At 45.5% G+C, this 25,136-nt stretch overlaps 1 protein-coding gene across 4 annotated transcripts in view; it reads left to right on the top strand.

Annotated features, from left to right (window-relative positions):
* GRIN2B (glutamate ionotropic receptor NMDA type subunit 2B) overlaps window positions 1-25,136 on the top strand; it is a 333,110-nt gene that overhangs the window by 259,406 nt on the left and 48,568 nt on the right. For all 4 annotated transcript variants that reach the window (XM_050953765.1, XM_050953735.1, XM_050953745.1 and 1 more), the window contains exons 6-10: window positions 11,282-11,490; window positions 11,814-11,985; window positions 13,795-13,948; window positions 15,778-15,903; window positions 19,503-19,732. In XM_050953765.1, the coding sequence (XP_050809722.1) occupies window positions 11,282-11,490; window positions 11,814-11,985; window positions 13,795-13,948; window positions 15,778-15,903; window positions 19,503-19,732 (891 nt within the window). The remainder of the gene's footprint in view (window positions 1-11,281; window positions 11,491-11,813; window positions 11,986-13,794; window positions 13,949-15,777; window positions 15,904-19,502; window positions 19,733-25,136) is intronic.

Below are 25,136 nucleotides of genomic sequence, written 5' to 3'. Positions count from 1 at the left end.
AACTTTTAATCTCCTTGGCAGAATCACTACTTCCTGCCCACAGCACACATGTAGAGAGCCTGGCTGTCTGATTGGTGGACTCTGCCCAATGGTGAAATCTTGTGGATGCAGCTGGCCCTGACAGAATGCTATGGAGTGTTATGGTAACATCGTGCTCCAGCCCCGCTTACTCTAAAATGAAGCCAAGTGTACAAGGGAGTAGGAGTGGGATGAGTAGGGGCCCCTAGACATTGTTCCTCTCGCTCTTGTAATCACGTCTCCAACATAGAAATAATACCTATTTACAGTCTGAATCAGTGGCTCAATCTGTCACCTTTGACTGCCCTTGGTCACTTGCATGTGTGAATGCACTTAGAGATGACACCTCCTGACCGGAAGTGGAACATTCAGCCTGACTTATTTCCAGAAGAGCTAACTGATGGTAGGCCAATAGGCTTATTGAAGCTCAAAACTCTCCAAGTTATTTAAATGACTACGGGCCAGGTCACCCCACCCTCCCTGGAGGAACCTGAGATGACTAGAGGCAGGAAAACTCAGTCTGCTGAAAAACATCCCCTTAAGGGGTTAGAGCTGCTTGTGGAGTCAGGGGCCAAGGTTCGCCAACCAGTGATGAGCTGCCAAAATATTAAAAACAGGTTCCCTCCTCCTCACCCCATGAGGGGGTCGTGCCCCCCCAGGGGGTCATGCCCCATCCAACCCCCCATGTTCCTTGACGCCCGCCCCAGAACCCCTGACCCATCCACCCCCCTTCCCTGTCCTCTGACTGCCCCTCACCACCTCATCCAACCCCTGCTCCTTCCTGACTGCCCCCCCGACCCTTGCACCCATTCAATCCCCCTGTTCCCTGCCCTCTGACAGCCCCGACCCCTATCCACCCCCCTACAACCCACCAAACTCCCCTGCCCTCTTCCAACACCCCCTCCCTGCCCCCTTACCGCACTGCCTGGGGCCGGGGCCGGGTCTGCTTGGCTGGGACCGGGATTGGCACCGTGGGGCCCGACTCCCTGGGCTGGGCCGGGCTGGAGCCGCTCAGCCGGAGCCAGACTGGGCCGCACCGTGCCTCCCTGGAGCCCTCCTTGTGCCCCCCACCCCAGCTTACCTGCCTGCCTGCTGCTTATTTCAGGCTTCCTGCGAACATCTGATTCGTGGGAAGCAGGGGACGGGGAGGAGAAGGAGGGCGGAGCATTCAGGGGAGGAGGGGGAGGTGAGCTGGGGCCGGGGACTGGGTGGACAGCTGCCCGAGCTTTTGTTAAATTTAAAAGCTTTTTTAGAACTGGTTGTCCTGGAACAACCAGTTCTAAAAGGGCTTCTACATTTAACAACCGGTTCCTGTGAACTGGCTCCAGCTCACCACTGTCGCCAACCCCACTGATCCCAGGGATCCACAGAGGCCAGAGCCATGCTGCATAGGTCTCTTTGATCAGTCTGTGAATGTGCTGGAGCCCCCTGCCTCTGAGCAGCCATTGCATGAGTAGCTGTGCTCCTGCCTGAGTGCACCGTATGTCAGTGCCTGGGTGAATTTCTCTGCCTGAATGTGTCTGTGGCCTAGAGTCTGATCTCAGCTACGCTAGTAAATCCACAGTAATTCCACTGACGTCTAATGGTGATTCTCCTGTTTTCACTGCCCTTTGCATCTCTGTGCAGGAGCATGTCTGTGGGTACCTGTTTCATGGAGAGTATGTGCCTCTGTTAAGGGTGCCCTGGTGTGTGGGTCAGCCCGTTCCATGTAAAAACAATTGACTTAGGGAACCAAAGGGTTTTGGGTGGTGCTGGAGGGCAGGGCTGTTGTTTTTTGCCTGTCTTGCAGAAGGCAGGATGGTATTTTGCAATGGAGGCACCACAGCAGGTGAAATTCCCATGTTTGATAGTCCCATCTCCAATTCCCCAGAGGCACCTCGCAAAATGTCTTCTTCGATCTGCCTTGCTACTTCTGACAAACAACAAAAAATGCAAGCAAGCCCCTTCCTTTCCATTGGTTCCTCTCCCAGCATCACTGTGACTGGCTTGCTTTCAACACCCTGCTTGTCTTAATACAAAGAGACACTTTCAACCTTCTTTAGGTCTGCATTTTTAAACCTCCCATCAGCACTGGATTGCAGGAGAGCCCAGAACAGAAATTCACTCAGAGTAAAACAGCCATTGCCAATGCCTTACCTGAGCATTCACTGGGTCTTGTACACCCCAGTCCAGTGCCCATATTCATTAATCCCTCTCAATAAAAGGGTTAAACTGTCTCCCAGGCTGTGGCATAAATTGGTGAGCTCCTCTTTCTCTGTAATATGTTTAAAATATTAATTGAGAGAAAAGAAAGCTCAGCAAAAAATATTGCTCAACAAGAAAAGCCAAGGGGGAAAAAATCGTTAGTCAGGGCATTACATGCATGGCCACGTACTGTATGCAGGCACCCACCTGCACAATGCGGACCTACACACACCCAAGAGAGGGAGTATTTTTTATAAGGCAATTTAAAAAAAAATGTCTCCACCACAATAAACCATTGGAACAGACAGGACCACCCTGTTCTCAAAAAGTTTACCACCTCTTTCCCCTGGGCCACACTACCACAGTGGAGAACAGCAGAGGGCTGAAGATGAAGCCCTGCTGGTCTGGTATTCTCTGTAGGGGCACCACATGCCTTTGCAGTTTGCTTGTCCTGATCTTAATCCAAAATAAGCTGAATCTCATGACCCTTAAGAGATGGTGCAAAGCTCATCTTTCTTCCCTCAGGCATTTCAGAGGCAGTGGGGGCTTGCCAAAGTGCAAAATTGTTGCAGAGGAAGACTGAACCTAGGTTTGTGTTGCTTGGTTGGCTGGAGGTGGTTATATTGGACAGTGTGGCTGCACTTTAGTTATAGTGGGGTATTATTTCTGAGATATGGTTAAGTTTTATGTAAAGGGAGCTTAGAGCATATAGGGGTGGGGAGGAATAGCTCAGTTGTTTGAGCATTGGCCTGCTAAACCCAGGGTTATGAGTTCAGTCCTTGAGGGGGCCATTTAGGGATCTGGGGCAAAAATATGTCTGGGGATTGGTCCTGCTTTGAACAGGGGTTTGGACTAGATGACCTCCTGAGGTCCCTTCCAACCCTGATATTCTATGAAGAGCTGTTCCATTTGTATAAATCCAGAGAACCCTAGAATCATAGACTATTAGGGTTGGAAGAGACCTCAGGAGGTCATCTAGTCAAACCCCCTGCTCAAAGCAGGACCAACAATAACACCAACCATCTGCTGCAGGATAAGCCACACACTGTTCACCACAGTACACCACATCTTCACCCCACTAGAACATGGCCTCCACAATCATAAATGACACCCTCTGCCACCATATTAAGCTATGACCTCCACCCCAGTAAGATATGTTCATCGCACCCTCCATTACCATAAGACAAGGCTGCCGCTGTTGTAATCCATGAGCTCTACATCTGGAAGCTATTCATATCATTCACTAACACTAACTATGCCTTCAGCTACCAGAAGCCATACAGGTCCTCTGCCACTGGTACTATGAGCCACAACCTTCCATGCAAAAAAAGGACTCTCTACCACCATTGAATATGAGCTCTGCTACCAGAAGCCATGCCTTCCACTGCAGTAAGCCACGAGTTCTGACATCAGCAACATTTGACAGTTCTCACATCAGTTCTGGCATAAAGAGTAATTTACAAAGGCGATCACCTCATCATTCATGTAGCTCTCCCCCTATGATACCAGAGAACACTATATTTCGTGACTTTACAAAACACAGGAGCTTTTAGTGTTCACCTCATTAACATTCGTGGGCTAATTAGAGCAGAGGATGAGACTTAAACACCTACAAAGAAGCAAGCAAATATACCAGTAAGGAAACAACAAATTGGTGGTATTTCAGCGAATGCCAAGAGTGGTGTAAATGCCATTGAAGTGAGCAGAGGACTGTATGCCTGGGAAATGATTTTATTTGCAGAGCCATAGAATTGAGAGATGGAAGCAATAGCAGTTACTTTATGCTGTGTAGTGCCCACAGAGTGCTGGGTGCTGTACAAATAGAAGAAGGAGCAGTCCCTCCAGCCCTGCAGTCATCGTTTTTGCTGAAGCGAAAACCAATTAGAAACAATTCCCTGGTGTGCAGATGTAGTAAAGGCATCAGACTTCACCAGGTGGTTGTGGAAGGTGAACTTGATGCTTGAGAAGGGATGTTGTTTTCATGTTAATTAATTTTGCATATGGAACATTCACAAATATTCTTCTTTTCCTTTGGCTGATGTGGCTAATTAATGAACCCAAGTGTTTGTAAACAGGAGAATTTTGCTCTCAGTGGTATTTCTTCTCCCCCTGCTTGTTCAGTTGCATGCCAATGCCTCTGGTGATGTACTTTTATTACATCAGAGGTGTTCCAGAGGGAAATAGCTGTGTATCACCCACGGAAGTTTACAGCTAGTGACTGACAAGCCTCAATAAAGGTTAGGATTGAGGGTCTATTCAAGTGGCTGCATGGGAGGCATCACTGTCTGTCTAGTGGTTGAGGCACAAGACTGGGAGGCAGGAGACCTGAGTTATAGTCTGTGCTTTAACATCCATTAGCTGTGGGATGCAGAGCAAGTCACTTGACAGCTCTATGCCTCAGGGTATGTCTACACAGCAACTGGACACCTGCAGCTGGCCTGTGCCAGCTGACACAGGCTCGCGAGGCTCGAGTTCTGGGGTTCTTTCATTGCTGTGTAGCCATCTGAGCTCAGGCAGGGGCCCTGGGCTCTAGGACCTTGTGAGGTGGGAGGGTCCCAGAGCTCAGGCTCCAGCCTGAGTCAGAAAGTTTACACAGCAATGAAACAGCCCTGAAGCCTGAGCCCGGGGGACCTGAGTCAGCTGGCATGGGCCAGCCATGGGTTTGTCTTTGCTCTGTAGACATACCCTTAGGCGTCATTCCCCCACCTGTGCAATGAGGATAATGATGCTTACCAACTAATGCCTGGAGATCTCCAGACTGAACCCCCCACACCCCCGAGAGCAGGCTTGCCTCACAAGATTTAAGGGCCTATTTCTAATTCTAAATTAGGAACACAAATGTTTCCTCGTCTTTCTATTGTGTGCACTTATATGGCCCCCGATGCCATAGTACCTGAGCACCTCAATGTAACGCTGCTGCAGTGACTCAAGAGCATGAATTCCACCCTCAGGTCAGACTGAGGAACCAGTGTACAAATCCCAGATAGGCTGCGAGTTCTACACTTAGATTTCACCAACCAATTATCAAGTGTCAACTTCTCAGGTGCCATGACAGCCTAAACACAGAGTCACAGACAGCCTGCTTGGGGCCTTCTATCTAAGTCACCACACTGGTGAGCTCACCTTTGTGATAGACAGTCCTTACCCCAAGAATCAAGTTACTTCCAGTCCCAAAGGACAGTCACTTATCCCAGGTCAATTGCACTTTAGATCTCACACCAAAGACAACGCTTGAACCAATCCTATTATAAACTATCCGAAGGTTTATTCAATAGGAAAAGGAAAACTGAATTATTTACAAGGTTAAAGCAGGTAAACACAGATACACAAATGAGTTCCAATTTTAAATTTCAAAAGGTAATAGAAGCTTTTATCATCAGCCAGCACTATATGTCCTTTAGGGCTAGCCTAAGCTAAGTAGCTGGGGAATCTCTCACTTATGTCTAGAAACACTTTGCCCCCCAGAGATTAATCAGCACAGAGATACTAAATTCCTTTTGTTTGGGGCTTTTATCCCCCTCCTGCCATGTGCTCTAAGCTGCAAACTCAGCTGATAGGAGGAATCTGCCTGCATGACTCATCTTTATTGGGAGGAGACCAGGACAACAAAAGTCTTTTGTCCTCTTGTTGAGGGTGCATAGGAAAATTCCAGTCCCAATTTCCCACAATAGTCCATCTGGTACCAACGGACTTTCCTTTTGGGAAGGGTGTAACACCTGTTGAAGATCAGCCCTTCACATTGATTAATGTCTCTGTCCTGTCTGGTGACTTACACAGGGACAGAGGCTCACAATACAACAGCTCAAACACTTCCTTACAGTATGAGATACAGATGTTATAAGTGAGATCAGTACATGCAGCAAACTTCCAAGCATGCCATAAAGTCTAAATACTAACATTAATGTGATTCTAATACCTATTTTAACAATACTAACACAGAGATGGATTCCAACTATGTGTCTGTCATTGTTCAAATGAGACATGAGGACCTTGGTATGAGCTGGCACCTGGTCTGCTAGTGTCACACTCAATGCATTTTGTGTTTATCTTCACAATACCCCGTTGAGCTAGGAAAGTAGTATTATCCCCATTTTACCGATGAGGAACTGAGAGACAGAGAAGTCCCTAGCCAAAGTCTCTTAGGAAATTTTGTGGCAGAGCAGAGAATTAAATCCAGTTCTCCTGAGTCATAGGCTGCACCATCCCTCTTCTCCTTCCTTATGGTATTTCAGCACTGGAATTAGGAAGCACAAAGGCAGCTGTGAACATTAAAAATGATAAGGGGGAAATATCTGAGTTTTTTTGAACCTCAGGAAGGGTTTGGATTCCCAAATGAGTTTTGGGTGACCTTTTTGGTCATTTTTTAAATGCAGCTGAAATACCCTCATTCCTATTTGTGACCTCTTATGAACTGTAGGAATAGGGGTGGAAGTGGTATAAGACACGGTGCAAGGAGGTGATCAAGCCTGGATAAAATAAGAACCAGAGAGAAGCTGTGCTAAAATTTGATCTTCCAGATGCTTCATGCAGAATATTAACCACAACATTGTCCAGTCCCCTTTAATCTTCACCCAAACAGGAATCTGAGCCTCCTGAATTTTTTTATCCAAAATTTGAACCTGTACCTCTGGACCCTTCACCCAAAATAATATCTAGAAGGAGCCTTGACCAGAATGTAAAACCCAAACCTCTGAATGGTCACGTTCTTTAACTTTCAGTTAAAGAGTTCCCCAAGTGGCCTTTGTGTTCTCCAGGCCAGATAAAAATGAAATGCTAAGAAAAACACTAGGGATAGCAGTTCTCTGACCCAGCTGAAAGGAGAAAGTCTTGGAAATCTCACTGGAGTGACATGCTTTTGGTTATGCCCACATGACAACTTTTAACCAGGGTTTTTGTAATAGTTAGATGAGGAATGATCATCTTAACTGGTAACAGGTTACAAAGTTCAATTTGTGTCACACAGCAGCTGTGTTTGTGTGTCCATACCTGGTACACTGCCTAGCCTTGTTTGCCTAAATGCACTCTGGAAACTCTGAGCAGCTATCCTATAGTGCCTCAACAGAGAACAAAGTACTCTGATGACATCAACAGCATGTGGGTTTCTGGCTGTCCTACCACACAGGTAGCTGGGAATAAGCAAGACCATCCAAATTGGTTACACAAACATGATTAGTGTATCATGTCAACTCTGTAAAAAAAAAAAAAAAAAGTGTCCTGAAGGGTTACAGGAAGACAGCTATGTGCCAGTCCAAGCGTTTGGCAGGAGCAGAATGCTGCTTATTAGCCTTTGTTACTAATCAAGTTTGAGCAATCATGTATGAGCACAAACTATGTTTAGAGCCAGCCATACTAACCTTTGCAAGCTCTTTGGTCCCAGTTCCAAGACATGGTAGGTGCAGAATTGTTCAGAGATGTTTCTAAACTTTGGAAGCTTTTTCAAACTCTTTTAGGTCTCGGAAGGTTTGAGTGGTCTTCAGGGACTGCAATTTGGGGACAAAGTTCTGTCCGGTTATGCATCCCAATTGTTTTTTTCCCTCCCTTATCATTAAATTTCCTCCTTAATAATTATTCAAGGGAGTGGCCTGTAGTGAAAAAGAGTGAAGTGATTGACAATGGTATCTATCCAATCTGAGGTTCCATATTATTTACAAAGAGATAATATTTGTTTGGGTTTTGTTAGCTTGGGATTGGTTAACTTCCTGCTTTTGACCGTGTACTGTATAAGATATTCATTAGACCAGTCCATCGTCTCCTTTCTGTTTTATAAATATCTTACTGACTTGGTAACACTAAGAAAAAAGAAGTAAGGGGAGATAGGAGAATGTATACTCCTTTCCTTGATACTTCCTGTGGGGAATTTTGGTGGCTGATGTCTGATTGGATGAGGTTTTGGTGTTACAAGTGGGTGGGTTCTCAGAACTGCATAACAAGTAACAAATAGGATGTGGGGCACAAGAACCCCGAGCTTCTCTGCCTTAGCAGGAACTGAGAAAAGACTGGAATAATAAGCATTTACAAGCTGCCCCAAAACACACTGAGATGTCAGAAGTGCCTCTCTCTGCTTTGCGCTGGCTGGCAGGTTATATTCTTTAACTGTAGGCATCACCTTTAATGACTTGGCCAAGACAAATTTGTGACATTTAATTTTGTTGAGACTAACCTCTGTCCTCATAACACATTACTCCTTCACGCTCGCATAGATAGATACCATATAAAAATGCATGCAGATCTTCCTTTGCTTGCATTCTCTCTCCCCCTCTCTCTCTTTCACAGATGTGCACATGCACAAACATTTCTCTCACCCTTCTCCCTACGCTCACACTGCCTTATGTGCCCACTTTCTTGAATACACACTCATACCCATGAACTCTCCCATATTCACACTTATACACATTAACTCTCTCAAATGCACATTGTCTATCACAAACACTTAAAGACATTGCCCCATCCCCCCCAGTTTTCCTAGGTTAGCAGGCTATACATCTGCCTTTGTACTCTCAAATCAGCATTTACCTATAGACATAGAAATGCTTGTTTTACATGCCTGAGTGTTCATTTGAGCACTGAAATATAGGATTTGGACACGTTATTGATGCACTTATCGTATACTTGAAAATTTAGGCCAGCCCACTTACATACCTTCTCTTTTTCCTCCTCTTTGGGCAATTTATAAAAAGCTTATTGGAATGGAGTGGTTTTTAGGTTGTGCTGATATTTCATTACTCTCTGATGGGCAGGTGAACAGGTTGTGTAGTGCTGTGTTTGCAGTTTGGGTACTTCAGTGCTCATGCTGTGGTGTTGCTGGACTGCCATTCCCATCTTAACTCACATAAATTAATCCTATATAATACAACAAAAAAAAATGTTCCTGGCCTACCACTCTATGATCTCCTCATCTCTTTCATCGGGAGCCTTTGGGTAGTGATGAGTCAGGCCTGACTCCTATGTCTATCTGGTCTAGGCTATGCTTTAGGGGTTTATACATTACTGTGGGGTCTATGTGTTGCTATGGTGTGGAAAGAGGTCTCTTTCATTGACCACTTATTGATAATGTTAACAAACATTCCTGAATGTATGTCTGGGATGGATGTGTACTGGGGATGATCTACATAGCCCTTTTCCTGTAGATCACCAGTGCCAATCCAGCCACAAGTCTGTAATTTAAGTGAAAGTTGTTCCTTTCTGCCAGTTTGTTTGGTGGCCTGAGTGAAATGACCTTCTGATCAGAGCCCAGTTCCTCATGAGCATAAGTCCAAACTGCAGAAACCACCAGCACAAATGGCCCTCATTGGGCTCCTTGTTGTCATTCTCAGCAGAGAGGCTAAAGAGACAGAATGGATCACAGAGAAAACTGTCCTCTGCCCCTCAGAAATGGGCCGTCTCAATTAGGGCTGAGGTATGAGATTAGGAGGAGAATTTTCTCTTTTGTTGCCAATGTTGTACTTGTTCTGAGGATAAACAGAGGCCATCAGTCTCCCAGGGTATTAATCTAGCATGAAAATGCACTTAAAAAAATAAGTGAAAAAATTGCTAAATTTGTTTCCTATTTTGAATATGGCAATCCCTCAGGATCATGAGAATGTCAGATGCAGCCCACTCCTGGCATCTGCTGCCAGCTTCTGATCTTCAGGTTCCCAGGGGCTGACCCAGCTCCACCAACTGCTCAACCTTCTGACAGCATACTGGTGCCATCCCCCTACCGGACTCTATTGGCACTAGGAGAGGGTTATGGGGTCACTGCTTCCCGGAGTGACTTTTTTGTTCCTTTGAACAATTTACTGAATAAACTCACTCTGGGTATTTGCTCTTTTTTAAATCAAATGAAGGTTTTTAAAAAGCAATAAATGTTTTATGCTGGTTCTATATGCCATCAAATGCAAAACACCAGAAAAGCTTTGATTTTATCGAATAACCTTTGACACCTAGAAAGGCTCTAATAAGTGCTTTTTTTCCTGTAATTTTAAAAATGAAATTCAGTGAAAGGTTGACAGCCGCTGGAGACTCCAGCCCTCTATTTACCCACAGAGCAGGTATACCATGAGCAGCAGCAGATCATGCTTCCTACGCACACATGCTGGCCCCATCATCAGTGTACCTAAACTCTGACCTGGAGGTGCTGCTTCTAGGAATGAGTGAGGAGTTCATTCTCAAGGCCCATTCAGACCTCGCCTGCTCAGCTGAAGCTGCCAAGCAAGATGCTTATTAGTGTCAATTGTGATGGGATGGGTGAAAATGTGAGCAGAGGTGAGACTTTTATGTTTGAAAGCATCATAGGTAGGTTTCTATGGAATTTCTGTAAGGATTATTTTGCCATGGGTAGTGTGTGTTCTAAATACATTACCTGGTGGTAGATTGCAATGGCTTCAAAATAATAACTCCTATCTGTGGGTATATGTAGCACCAGTTGAACGAAGGAACCCCCTGCAACAAGGGAGTCCATGTTTACCCAAGAAATGAGAGTAGTGGCTGAAGAGGTAAGATTGTAGTATTTCCTTAAGCAAAAGTAACATAAATAAAAGTAGCAGAATCTCCCTGAAATATCTTCTCATGCATCAGGAAGACAGAGCAATGATTCTTTATCTGCATCTAATCTGTACAGCTATGCAATGTAGTGATTGTGAAAGTGCAGGAGTGATAACAATGGAAAGATTTGAGCTGGATTGTGTTGGAAATTGTTAAATGAACTTTTCCTTCAAAGCTCTGCTTATATATGGTCAATCCTGACTTATAGCATCCCCAGCTGTTCCAGCGATGGTCCCCTCCACCCAGGGGAACTCAATCCTGACATGCACTTCTCCTCTTATTTCAGTCTTAACCCATCTGGGAATAGTGTCTGATTATTATGCCAAAGGTTACCAGATTTGTCAGTGGTTTTGTGATAACTCTCCAAATTCATTTCCTGTGTGATCTTCTCTGCTGTTGAACACATTTCCCCAGGGTCTGCTCCCCAAAAGAGTTCTTGCACATGTGAGTGGGCTCAGGCACTCTGAGAGCCTCTTGTCTCCAGACAATATGCTACAGGGTAACTTGGAGAGGGATCGGGCAGTCACGTGTTTCTGTGTTATTTGTGTCTCTGCAGGTGGGGAAATGGAAAGACAAGAGCCTCCAGATGAAGTATTATGTGTGGCCCCGCTTTGAGCTGTACCCTGATTCTGAGGAGCGTGAGGATGACCATCTGAGTATTGTGACCCTAGAGGAGGCGCCATTTGTCATTGTGGAGAGTGTGGACCCACTAAGTGGCACCTGCATGAGGAATACGGTCCCCTGCCAAAAACGCGTCGTGACCGAGTAGGCACTTAGAGGATCTTTCTCCTGGCTCGCTGTTCTCCACAAAGCAGGTGGAGCCTTCTTGGCTTGCCCTGATACTCTGCTCCAGCTAAGCCATCTGGGCTCTCTCAACCTGGCCCACGCTGCCTCTTGTCACTGGTACAGCCAGCCAGCCAGCCAAGCCCTGCATGCCTGGCTCCTTTTGCCCCTCAGCAGTGGTACCACAAGCTAGAGTCTTCACGAGAAGCATGTTCAGAGACTGAGGGGAGGTGTTCTGGGAATGGAGGGGGGTTAGCAGAGGGAGTTCTCCTCAAACTTAATCCCTTATTATTGTGACTGGTCAGGAACAAGACGGATGAGGAGCCTGATTACGTCAAGAAATGCTGCAAGGGGTTCTGCATTGACATCCTCAAGAAAATCTCCAAGTCTGTTAAGTTTACCTATGACCTCTACCTGGTGACCAATGGCAAGCATGGGAAGAAGATCAATGGGACATGGAATGGAATGATTGGGGAGGTAAGCAATGAAGGGTGGGTTTGAGCTTTACCCACAGGCTGGGCTCTGGAGTCAGATCCTAGTCCAAGTTCTGATTAGCTCTCCTTCCTGGGAAGGGGCAGATGAGACCTCATAAAAATGATTGTCCTGGTGTGGGGATCCATCTGGCTGTTGGGTGAATGAATCCATTGTGGCATGCTCACTGCTGAACAATAGCTACAATCCCTCTCATTTATTATTTATTATTTTCTACTGCGCCACATGTGTTTGGCACTTAACAATCAGATAAAAGGAGATGTCCTGTGACACTGACAAGGGTACAATCTGGACTGTTGGACAGCTGTGTCTCCTCAGTTCTCCAGTCTTTTATGCTGCTTCACTGTGAGAGCAGCCACTCCTGGCTTGCTCTCACACAGCCTTCAGCATGTAAATTACCCCTAGCTATAGTGCAAGAGTGCTTTAGACAGCCTGCCACCCTGGAATTATACTGCAGAGTGACACCAGCAAATTCCCAGTCCCAGACTTTCCCCCAGAAATGTGTGTCTTGTACTGCCCAGTACCCTCCTGGACAATGCATGCTCATAGAGAGTCCGTCATTTCATTAATAAAAAATGATATGCACACATTTTGTTACCTCAAATGACGTTCCCCAAACACTTCAATCCAAACACACTGGCTTAGATAAAACAATAAAACAAGTCTATTAACAACAGAAAGATAGATTTTAAGTGATTTGAAGTAATAAGGCATAAAAGTCAGAATTGGTTACGAAGAAATAAAAGATAAAATGCAAACTAATACCTAACTTAGGACGCTAAGTGAATTTAAAGCTAAAAACTTTCTCTCACCACATGCATGCAGCAGTCTGGCTGGCTTCCTTTAGCCAGGACCGCTCATCCAGTTCAATTATGTTTCTTTTGTCTTTCAAGTGTGCTTGATGCCATGAGTAGAGATGAAGGGAGAGACTGATTTGGGGACTTCTGTTCCTCTTTTTTATATCTCTTCCTCCTCTTTGAGAATCATCTCCATATGGGGTTCAGATGGCAGGCAGTCTGTTTGCATGGGAACCTCCAGTTGTTCCATTGCCAAGATGTAAATTTCTTGCTCACACCTTTCTTCCTGCCAAAGAACGGCAGCTTAATCAGGTGATAGTCTGTTTGATTATGTTGACACCTGGCTGAAGCATCAGTTTGCCTTTTGTCTCTAAGTTTTGTGCTAGGTTTTCTAAATTTGGAACATATCTTATATGATAGAATTTTATAACTTCACATACAATGTTGGCACACATATTTTACCAGGACAATAATGTTCAGCAAATTATGAGTTTTCAAATGATACCTCACAAGGCATACTTAGTACAAAATTTATCATGGTCCTGTAAAAAGGATGAACATATGGTTACTGACTATCATATGTCCCCACACCAGAGAGTTTATGATCTAAATTAAGGCAAGACATATAAGGGGTAATGATAGACATTCATTGAGGGAAGGGAAGACAAGGACAACAGAAATAAGATAACTTGTCTTCTAGACAGATGATATGTTTATCCTGAGAGCTACACAGGTATACTTTAAATATCATCTTTTTAATACATGCAACATGCTTTGAGTAGAAGATTAATATTTATAAATGTCTTGGAAAAAGTATGTCTTGAAGAGAGATAAGGAAGAGGAGATGATGGAAGTAAGGACAGGGAGAGAATTCCAGGCATAAAAGAGTGTATGAAAAGATGGGAGTGGGAGAAGATACTGATGTGAGTGGGGTCCTTAACTGTGAGGCATGAGTGGAACCAGCCTCAGTAACTGTCCGTCTTTCTCCTTATCTGAGGTGGTCACCAAGCGAGCCTACATGGCAGTGGGATCCCTCACCATAAATGAGGAGCGTTCAGAGGTGGTGGACTTCTCTGTGCCCTTCATCGAGACAGGAATTAGTGTCATGGTATCACGTAGCAATGGGACTGTCTCACCTTCTGCCTTCCTCGGTAAGCTCTTCTCCTGAGGTGATGGTGAGGGGGGACTAGTGTAATGAAAAAACAGCCAAAAAGTCCTTGTGAGTCTCCGGGGCATTCCCAAAGAAGAAGTTTCAGGGAAGGATTTTTTTCTTCAAGTTGTTTTATTTCAAAATCCCAAACAAGCAAAATCCAGGCAAATTCAAATACTCAAGGTCCAGGAGTGTGACCTTTAGGCACAATGCTAGCAAGGAGGTGACTCACTTACAGCTCTCACCCTAGAGTACACAGTATTACCGTGAGTCTGTCTACCCTGCTGTCAGAGGTTGACTGCAGCACGTGTGCACATACCTGACCTAGCTTTGAGTTAGCCAACTCCAATAAGAATAGCAGTGAAGTTAAGCCCACCCAGGACCATGAGTGCCTACTTGAATGACTAGTCCATGCTGCCGTGGCTTTGCTTCTATTTTTATGGGAGCTAGCTAGATCAAAGCTAACTTGGGTATGTCTACATTGCTGCAGTCACAGTTCTGATTGCTGGGTAGATGATGTGCTTGGTGGCTCAGCTAGTATCACTCCCAGTGAGTGTGAGCCCAGAAGAAAAGTGGTACAGGTCCTCCTACCAGAACTTGTGCCTGTCATAGAATATCAGGGATGGAAGGGACCTTGTGAGGTCATCTAGTCCAAACCCCTGCTCAAAGCAGGACCAATCTCCAGACATTTTTGCCCCAGATCCCTAAGTGGCCCCCTAAAGGATTGAACTCACAACCCTGGGTTTAGCAGACCAAACCATTGCTAGCACTTCTGAAAAAGAGTAGGGCACAATCCCTGTGCTAGGCCAAGATCCCATCCCCTACTTCTAGGGTCCCAAGATAGTTGAGAGTGATCACTGAGTCCTGAGTTTCTGCTGTGTTTCCTCAAACAGTTACTACATTCCTAATATTTACCGCTTTGCTTTATAAAATATGTTGAGATATAGCAAACCATAAAAGGTGAGTTATAGGATCAGTCTGCTTTCTGACCCTGATTCTGCAAACACTTATCCATATGAAGTTACTCATGTACCTAAGGAAGATTATCTAAACTTCTTTGGGCTGGAATCTCAGGAGATAATGCTTTTCTTATAAGCTTTCCTGTATTTTCTGGCTTTGGACAGGTCCTGAAATATCAGCAGGAAATTTAAAACAGCAGCAGCAACAAAATTAACACAACATTTTTGAATTTCAAATAGGTTTGAGTTCAAACTTTGAGTGAAGGTTGGAGCAGGGTCATATTTGATCTGAACTTGCTCAGCCCCATCACTGCCCCTTAAGCTTGGAGAAGGGCAGAAGCTAGCTTCAGTCGAATGCTCACAGGCCATGAATTGTAGCATTTCTAGTGCAGCCTGGTGGTCTCAATTGCCAAGCAGCAGGCTGGAACATTGGTAACGCTGCAATAATTCTGGCTGAACTGCAAAAACTTCAGGGATAGAGTTTGGTTCAGGCAGGCACCCCAAAATTAAGCTGCTTAGCTGAGTCGTATCCAAACCTGTTTGTTCCCCAGAAATGGGCTGAAGGACTTAATGGGATGAGCATTTCATCATTGCACCTGATAACATCTGGGCCTGGTTCCAGGCAGAACTGGGAATTACTGATCCTGTGATGAAAATGGAATAAAAAGTGAACTAACTTTTTCCAGTCTCAGAAGCTTTGAGGCTTGATTTGAGGTGGGGGCGTGAAAGTTTGGGAGCCGATTCCTATTCTACACAAACCAGTCCCCCAGTCCCCACCCTTGACATGGAGCCCTGTGAGTGGGACAGTAATGCTGGCTGTAGTGTGTCTGGCATTTCACCCTGTGCCCTGTTTTTCTCCTTTCCTGCCCAGAACCATTCAGTGCTGACGTATGGGTGATGATGTTTGTCATGCTGCTCATAATCTCTGCAGTGGCTGTCTTCGTCTTTGAGTACTTCAGCCCTGTGGGTTACAATCGGTGCCTTGCTGATGGCAGAGGTAAGAGGAGCCTTCTTCATTGCAAGTTTCTTTCCCTTCTCATCCCGGCTCCTTAGTCAATGGGAGTTCCTTTTCCCCCTACACATGCTCATGGATCCAGTCTGCTTGGATCTCTGTATTCTAAGAAGGGAAGGGAGGGAGGTGGGAAGATGACTCTTAGGATAATAATGGGTATGGGGATAATGGATAATCGGCTTGGCTCAGGAGACTGTTATGTAGAGCCTTTCATCTATAGAGTGCTAACTCCAGACTACTTCTAGCTGGCGGGGATAGGAAATGGATACGAGTATCTAGCACTGGCCCTGCTGTAAGCCTTTTTGGAAAAATTAGAGGGTCTGCACAGCCAGTCCACCTTTCGTCAGTGCTACGTTTCACTTAGAAAAAGTAAAACTTAAAAGCCCAGAGAAAGAAACTCTCCCCTATTATATTCTTCTATGCCCCAGACTTGATATCCATTACCTGAGTGTGTCCCTACCCCATTTAAAGCTCTTTTGTTGACCAAAGGTTGTGAGAGGACTGGGAAAGTGAGACATTGGTTTTCCTAGGGCTGAATGAGGAGTTAGTTTGCAGGGCATGGGAGAATGGAGGGGGCAAGTCTGATCTCTCTCTGTGATGCTCAAAAACCTTCTTCCCTCAGAGAAGAGATGAGTCAGAGAAGAGGACAGAGAGGGATTTTTGCATTAGCAAAGATGGAATGCTCAGAAGTTAAGGTTGCTACTCTCTCCTTAATCTCACTCCATTATGAATTGGTCCCCAACCTAAGGCCTTCTATTTTGTCAGCACACTGGTCACTTAGCAACAGCTGAACTCAGATATTTGTTTGAAAATATGTTCACTTGCCTGCCAAGCCATTGCCTCCAGCTTATTTATACCACCAACTTAGACAGCACTGAAAAAAATAAAAAAGAATTTGTAATGGAAATACAGACAGAGACTTAAGTATAACTATGCCAGTGGGGACTTCTCTAATAACACTGAACTGTGGACAGCATGTATGGGCAGATGCACATATCTAAACAGATGTATGAGCAGATGAAAATAGCTATGAGGTTAAAATTAGAGACCATACAGATGTGCAATCAGCTGCTGATATTAATACAGCTGTGCAGCCAGATGCAGATATTAAACTAGCTGTATGAGCAGATGCAATTAATAGTATGTCTGAATAGTTATAAATATTACATGTTTGGACAGATGTTTTTGTTAGTACAGGTGTGTGTAATAGTGCAGATGTGGATGTTATAGTGTTTGCTTGGCCGCTGATGTTCTAGTTAAGGTTACTTTGATACTCCCATCTAGGATGACCAGACATCCTGATAAAATCGAGACTGTCCTGATATTTAGGTATTTGTCCCAATATTTCGCTCCGCGGGCAGCACTCAGCTTTTTTTTTTTTGCTCTGCTTGCGGACTGCCCTCCACCCCACACCCCATGTGTCCCGATATTTTCTTCCTCTCATCTGGTCACCCTACTCCCATCACTGTGTGGTTCTGGGGTTGACAATGCAGCTGTGAAATCAGTTGAGAGATTAGTGTTTTAGGGTGGAATTTTCAAAAGTACTTACGGGTATGTCTACACTGCAATTAAAAACAGGCAGCTTGCTTTTGCCAGCTGATTCAGGCTTGTGGGGCTCAGGCTAAGGGACTGTTTAATTGCAGTGTAGATGTTCAGACTTGGGCTGCAAGGTGGGAGGGTCCCAGAGCTTGGGCTGCAGCCCAAGCCCAAAAGTCTTCACGGCAATTAAACAGCCCCTTAGCCGGAGTCAGCTGGCACAAGTCAGCCGCAGGTGTTTAATTACAATGTAAACAGACCCATAGTGACATAGGCACTGATAATCAGTGGGACTTGCGCCCCTAAGTTATGAGGGCATTTTGAAAATCCCATTCTTAGCCTCTCTCTCCTCTTTTCTCTTAAAAATAAATTAACGCAATGCACAAAACCATGCTAATGTCATATTAACATTACAATTATAAGCACTCAGAAAGCCAGGAAGTGCAAAAATGTATGTTTCTCACAATAGCTAACTTGTCCCATTTCATATGGAGGATCCAATTTTGCCAGCTGATACATCCCCATTGGAGTCAGCTGGAGTTGTGTGTGCACGTCCAAGGGTATAATTGGGCCACTTGCATTTAAAGTTATATTTTGAATAAAACGATTAGTTTTCTTGAAGGGCTAGGATGTAGCTGGCCTGACATGGGTGGAAGAGAAGGTGCAAGAAATCTTCCTTCCCTTGTGCTCCTCTGCAGAGGTCAGCCCTAGTCACCATAAGCAGCACAAAGACTATATCTAAGTGTAGCACCACTGCTGGCACTAGACGCTCCACCGATGCAGTAGGTGGGAGTATGGCCCTACCTTTTCAATACCACGCTGGGGGGCTTGGTGGATAATGCACTGGACTGAGACTCAGGAGACCTGGGTGCTATTCCTGACTTGGCCACTGGAGTCTGCTAGGTGACCTTGGGCAAGTCAGTTCGTCTCTTTGTGCCTCAGTTTAGCTATCTGTAAAATGGGGATAATGATATGGCTCTCCTTGTAAAGTGTTATATAGGAGCTAGATATTGTTACTATACGAGTTAGCTGAGCTAAGCTGACACCAGAGGGTCACGTGTAGTGGAGCTCCCCCTTGGACAGTTGCTTCCTGAGAAGAACCCTTGGAATAATTCCAATTATAATGTCTCTCCCAGCCTTGTGGAGGCAAACTCCATTCTGTCTCTCAAAGATCTCTAGCACTGTGTCTGGTATATGCAGTGTGGAAAAGATAAGGTTGCCATAAGAACCTTACATTTTTCATATTCTGAGTTTTCAAAATGATAAGCTGAGTGATTCCCAGATGTGTGTGTTATGGTTAGAGTGAGATTCTGCTCTGAAAAGTAACTATGTAAAAATAGCCCCTTCTTGCATGGGAGATCTGTTCCTTGCCTGTCAGACTCAGAGTCAGAGCTGCTGACTTTCTGAAGAAGTAAGATCTGACTGTTTTTCTACAACTGTCTGCTGCTCAGAGCCAGTGCAGCTCAGGGAGATAGAGATGGGCTCTTTTCTGGCTCATGCATCATCAACAGAATGGCAAAAGGAGATCCATTTGTAGGGCTACTGGTGCAACCCTGTGGCCTTCAGATTGGGCACTTACTTATGCCTGGGCCAGCCCACTAAGGGTGCTAGTTTGCACGTGCATCCCCAAGGAAGTAATTGGAGCGCAATGATGTTGAGCAGCTGTAAGAGAGGGCAGAATTCATCTGGCAGAATCTTTATTACTAGTGATGATGGCCAAAGCAGAAAGGAACAGTTTGACTTTCAGATTTCGAGAGGCAGTTAGGAGTTAGAAAAAAGCATCTTTTTTCCTTGTAAACTGTACTAATTTATCAACAAAATCCTGGAGATATGATAAACATGGAAGTCCATGCTGCCATTTATTACAAAGTAAATTTTCAGAGTGACGCTGTGCTTTAGTGCCACTGCAAAAACAGATGTGAGTGCATTACAGCTGTGGGAGCAGATGGCAATATTAATCCAGTGATCATGTTGCATGAGTAAGTAGAACTGTAGATTGCTTATCTTGAGGTTTTCACTGCCTGTGTTTTGTTCCTTGGTCTCTCCAGAGCCAGGTGGACCCTCTTTCACCATTGGCAAAGCTATCTGGTTGCTGTGGGGTCTGGTGTTTAACAACTCCGTGCCAGTGCAGAATCCCAAAGGTACCACTAGCAAGATCATGGTGTCTGTGTGGGCCTTCTTTGCTGTCATCTTCCTGGCCAGTTATACTGCCAACCTGGCTGCCTTCATGATCCAAGAGGAGTACGTGGACCAAGTGTCTGGACTGAGCGACAAAAAGGTAACTGATCCACTCCAAATTTGAAAGCATCTTTCACCATAGCAGAGGCTACTCCGTCTCTAACCCATTCTCATTGGCAACCAGTGCATTGATGCAGTGTCTGGGTTAAATAGTGCTAAGAGTGATCACTGAAAAATAGTTGCACTTCACATGTTCAAAGAACCAATGGGGTAATAGTATTGGATATCATGTTATAAAATCTGTGGGCCAGATCCTCTGCTAGTATAAATTAGTATCGATCTATTGATGTTAGTCCATGCACTGATTTATACCAGTGGAGGGTCTGGTCCTGTATTTTAATGCTCACTGTTTTGAATAGATACTTAGAAACTCAAAACAGAAATGCTTTTCTTTTCTGAACAGTTTTCTGTCCCTTGTTTACACATACTGGTTTTTGTTATCTCAGAGTAATCACTTATGCTGGGCGGTACACGGTTTGCTCTGACAGGATTGCTCATGTGTGCAGGACAGCGCTAACTGGTTTGTTAGGGTAGAGTTGCTTATGAGCAGTAGGCTGTGCACGCTGGTTTATTTTCATTATATGGGTACTCATGAGTATGCGGCTGTAGGTTCTCGTTTCTTAGCTTGGAGCTTGTTATTCAACCAAGCACTGCTCAAACTGCTTTATTGCTGTAGGGTGGCCTCTCAGCATGAGGCTGCAAACCCTTTTGTTATCATGTGGTGGCTAGTGAGAACTTGACTGTACACACTGGCTTGTTATTGCAAACCTGGCTTGTTATACTCAAGGCCCCATCTATTCCATGACAAGATAGACTCAGTTCTGGGGCCAGGTCCCCTAGTGTAGACAATACTTCTGTGCAGTAGCCTGGAAGTTCTGTGACAGATTCATGTACGTTTTTGTAAAATAGTATTTTTAATGGAATGAAATACATCAAGCTGTCATGGGATAAAAGGGAAGGTCCTTTCATGAATTGAGTACTGGTTAAAAGCCAGGGAACAAAGGGTAGGAATAAATGGTAAATTCTCAGAATGGAAAGGGGTAACTAGTGGTATTCCCCAAGGGTCAGTCCTCGGACCAATCCTATTCAGCTTATTCATAAATGATCTGGAGAAAGGGGTAAACAGTGAGGTGGCAAAGTTTGCAGATGATACTAAACTGCTCAAGATAGTTAAGACCAAAGTAGACTGTGATGAACTTCTTAAAGATCTCTCAAAACTAAGTGATTGGGCAACAAAATGGCAAATGAAATTTAATGTGGATAAATGTAAAGTAATGCACATTGGAAAAAATAACCCCAACTATACATACAATATGATGGGGGCTAATTTAGCTACAACGAGTCAGGAAAAAGATCTTGGAGTCATCGTGGATAGTTCTCTGAAGATGTCCATGCAGTGTGCAGAGAGGGTCAAAAAAGCAAACAGTATGTTAGGAATCATTAAAAAGGGGATAGAGAATAAGACTGAGGGTATGTCTACATCTACAATTTTGCAGCGCTGGTTGTTACAGCTGTATTAGTACAGCTGTATAGGGCCAGCGCTGCAGAGTGGCCACACTTACAGCAACCAGCGCTGCAAGTGGTGTTAGATGTGGCCACACTGCAGCGCTGTTGGGCGGCTTCAAGGGGGGTTCGGGGAACGCGAGAGCAAACCGGGAAAGGAGACCAGCTTCGCCGCGGTTTGCTCTCGCGTTCCCCGAACCACCCTGCAAACCGCAGGGAAGGAGACCTGCTTGCTCGGGGGTTCGGGGAACGAGAGAGCAAACCGGGAAAGGAGACCAGCTTCGCCGCGGTTTGCTCTCGCGTTCCCCGAACCCCCCTGCAAACCGCAGGGAAGGAGACCTGCTTGCTCGGGTTCGGGGAACGCGAGAGCAAACCGGGGAAGGAGACCTGCTTCGCCGCGGTTTGCTCTCGCGTTCCCCGAACCACCCAGCAAACCGCAGGGAAGGAGACCTGCTTGCTCGGGGTTCGGGGAACGCGAGAGCAAGCCGGGGAAGGAGACCAGCTTGATTACCAGAGGCTTCCTCAGGTATGCTGGGATACCTGCTTATTCCACGGAGGTCAAGAAAAGCGCTGGTAAGTGTCTACACTTGATTACCAGCGCTGGATCACCAGCGCTGGATCCTCTACACCCGAGACAAAACGGGAGTACGGCCAGCGCTGCAAACAGGGAGTTGCAGCGCTGGTGGTGCCCTGCAGATGTGTACACCTCCTAAGTTGCAGCGCTGTAACCTCCTCACCAGCGCTGCAACTTTGTGATGTAGACAAGCCCTGAGAATATATTATTGCTCTTATATAAATTGATGGTACATCCACATCTTGAATACTGCGTACAGATGTGGTCTTCTCATCTCGAAAAAGATATACTGGCACTAGAAAGGGTTCAGAGAAGGGCAACTAAAATGATTGGGGGTTTGGAATGGGTCCCATATGAGGAAAGATTAAAGAGGTTAGGACTCTTCAGCTTGGAAAAGAGGAGACTAAGGGGGGATATGATAGAGGTATATAAAATCTTGAGTGCTGTGGATAGGGAAAAGTTATTTACTTATTCCCATAATACAAGAACTAGGGGTCACCAAATGAAATTAATAGGCAGCAGGTTTAAAACAAATACAAGGAAGTTCTTCTTCATGCAGCACACAGTCAACTTGTGGAACTCCTTACCTGAGGAGGTTGTGAAGGCTAGAACTATAACAGTGTTTAAAAGAGAACTGGATAAATTCATGGTGGTTAAGTCCATTAATGGCTATTAACCAGGATGGGTAAGGAATGGTGTCCCTAGCCTCTGTTTGTCAGAGGATGGAGATGGATGGCAGGAGAGAGATCACTTGATCATTGCCTGTTAGGTTCACTCCCTCTGGGGCACCTGGCATTGGCCGTTGTCGGTAGACAGGATACTGAGCTAGATGGATCTTTGGTCTGACCTGGTACGGCCGTTCTTATGTTCTTATCAATGAATAACCCCAATCTGTACGGTAGCCCTCGTGGTATTTGTTCTGATAATATCTTCACTTTGTTTCATGCTGTCTCCACATTCTCACATTTCAGTGTGCCACAGTTTTTTGTACTGACAACATGTTACTGCAGGGTAGAAGCAGTCAGGCAGAAAGGTGGAAGCTTTGACAACTGGGTAAGGGATAATTGGGGCTTTTGGCACCAGAGAAAGCCTGGGCATTGTACTGGATTGCGGGATAAATGTGTTAGCTGGAAGTTTCTACTAAATGGATCATCACTAAAACAGTTAAATATTGCCATTAATTTATTGTTAGTAGGTTTCACCATTAACAACCCATTGAACTGAGTGCACCTCCAAGTCTTGTTTCAGGATACATGCAGACTCAGGAAGACAACTACTCATCTGTTCACACTCTGTGCATATTTTTAAGGTATTCGTCACACCCATGAGGAGGTGTGCATAAAATATGAAGTTGGGATTCTGAAGCAAATTACACAGTTTCAGATTCCTGGAGGGCACTGGACCTTGGCCATATTGTTGAGGATGTTATTGTAGGGTTGCTGGAATGAAGTGGGTCTGGGTCCTCTTCCCCGCACTTTGTTTATACATTTATAATTGTTTTGGATGTTTTTTACACAACAACCCAAGTTTATCAGAACAGAGAAGATAAAACATATTCAGCTAATCAGGGCATCACACAAACATGGCTTTCAGTGCCAATGGTGCAGCAGGCTTAGAATTGCAAAGTTTTACAACAAAATCTGGAACGAGGTGAAACTGGCCTAGCAACAGTTCAGGGGGTTTCATAGCATCTGAGGCCCAAGCTTTACTCTGCAATGTACCCCACCAATGCCCAGTGAGGGGGAGGCCAGGAAAGCTCTACTTCAGCCAAAAGCCCTCTGTGTAAATAAGCTAGGACTATATCTTAATGGATTTTCACTCATTTCACACCTGAAGAGGCACAAGCAACCAATGACAGAATTTTCAAGCAGCAATCCATATGTCCTTGAGCAGTTATTAAATGCTCTAGTCTCTCTGATTGAAATTCACCCCTGTGCAGAACCCCCCCCAAAGTTCATATATCACCTATGCCCCACTTACATTCTCAATACAGGGTTTAAATGGGACTTGAATGCTGCATTGTCCCAGTTGGTTAAGCAGAAGGGATACTGTGAGGAGACAATAGCTGACAAATCACAGAAAGCCAAGAAAAGAACAAATGTACATCCTTGCAAGGAATCCAGGGCACCTAGGCTTTCTGGAAGTCTCTTTCCCCAACATGCCAAACCACTGAAATCTTGCCCTTGGCAGTCATTGGGCAGCAAAAACCTCCCAACCTGTCACATTTTCTGGAGAGAGACAGGTGCCTCTAGCAAGACATGGATCAGTGGACAAAATAGCCCAAATTAATGCTGAGGGCCTGGTCACTGTAAGAGATTTTGGTCTTCCTCTCTGAGACTTCTTTGATCTGCTTGCAAAAGCCTTTAATAGCATGAAGATAGTAGGTTGAGGATCCCACCACTTTAACGGTGGAGGAGTCCAACATGTCACACATAGTAAGAAGGAAAAAAAAGACCATCCCCACCTGTGGCTTTCTATCATCAATCAAGTTCAAGGCAACTACTGTTGAGGACATTTCCACTGATAGTGTCTCCTTGGATGTAAGGATCTGCTCTAGAAAAGGTGCTAGACGAGGGCAAGCTATGACCCGTGGGCTGGATTGCCAGCCATTTTAAGCCAGCCCTCAAGCTCCTGCTGAGGAGCGGGGCTTGCCCCGCTCCAGCTGGGGAGCAAGGTCGGAAGCCGCTCCCCATGGCTCCCCGAAGCCATGGCATGGCCCCCCTCTGCCTCCTATATGCTCCACTCCAATGGCCCCCTCCAGCACTCCAATGGGAGCTGAATGGACGATGCCTGCAGACGGGGCAGTTTTCAGAGCTGCCTTGCCATGCCTCCGCATAGCAGCTGGAGAAGGGACATGCTGTTGCTTCCGGGAGCTGCTTGAGGTAAGCATCCCTGAACCTCTCCCCGTGCCCCAACCCCCTGTCCAAGCCCTGATCCCCCTTCCACCCTCCGAACCCCTTGGTCCCAGTCCAGAGTACCCTCCTACACCCCAAACGCCTCATCCCCAGTCCCACCCCAGAGCCTGCACCCTCAGCTGGAGCCCTCACACACACCCCTGCACCCTATTCCCCTGCCCCAACCTGGAGCCCCCTCACACATGCTGAACTCCTCATTTCTAGCCCCACCCTGGAGCCTGCACCCCAACCAGAGCCCTCACCTGCTCCCACACCCCAACCCCAATTTTATGAGCGTTCATGGCCTGACATACAATTTCTATTCCCAGATGTGGCTCTTGGGCCAAAAAGTTTGCCCACCCCTGTGCAAGACTCTCAAGTTTGGCTTCCCCAGACCTCTCTCTCCAGTAGCCCCTAATAATATGGATTTAAATGACCCAGTTTTGTAGAGACTGTCTTCTTCAGGATCTCTC

The sequence above is a fragment of the Gopherus flavomarginatus genome, chromosome 1, assembly GCF_025201925.1.
Source record: "Gopherus flavomarginatus isolate rGopFla2 chromosome 1, rGopFla2.mat.asm, whole genome shotgun sequence".
Classification (NCBI taxonomy): Eukaryota; Metazoa; Chordata; order Testudines; family Testudinidae; genus Gopherus; species Gopherus flavomarginatus.
Note: the sequence above shows the minus strand (reverse complement) of the source record. Positions and strands in the feature narration are given on the sequence as shown.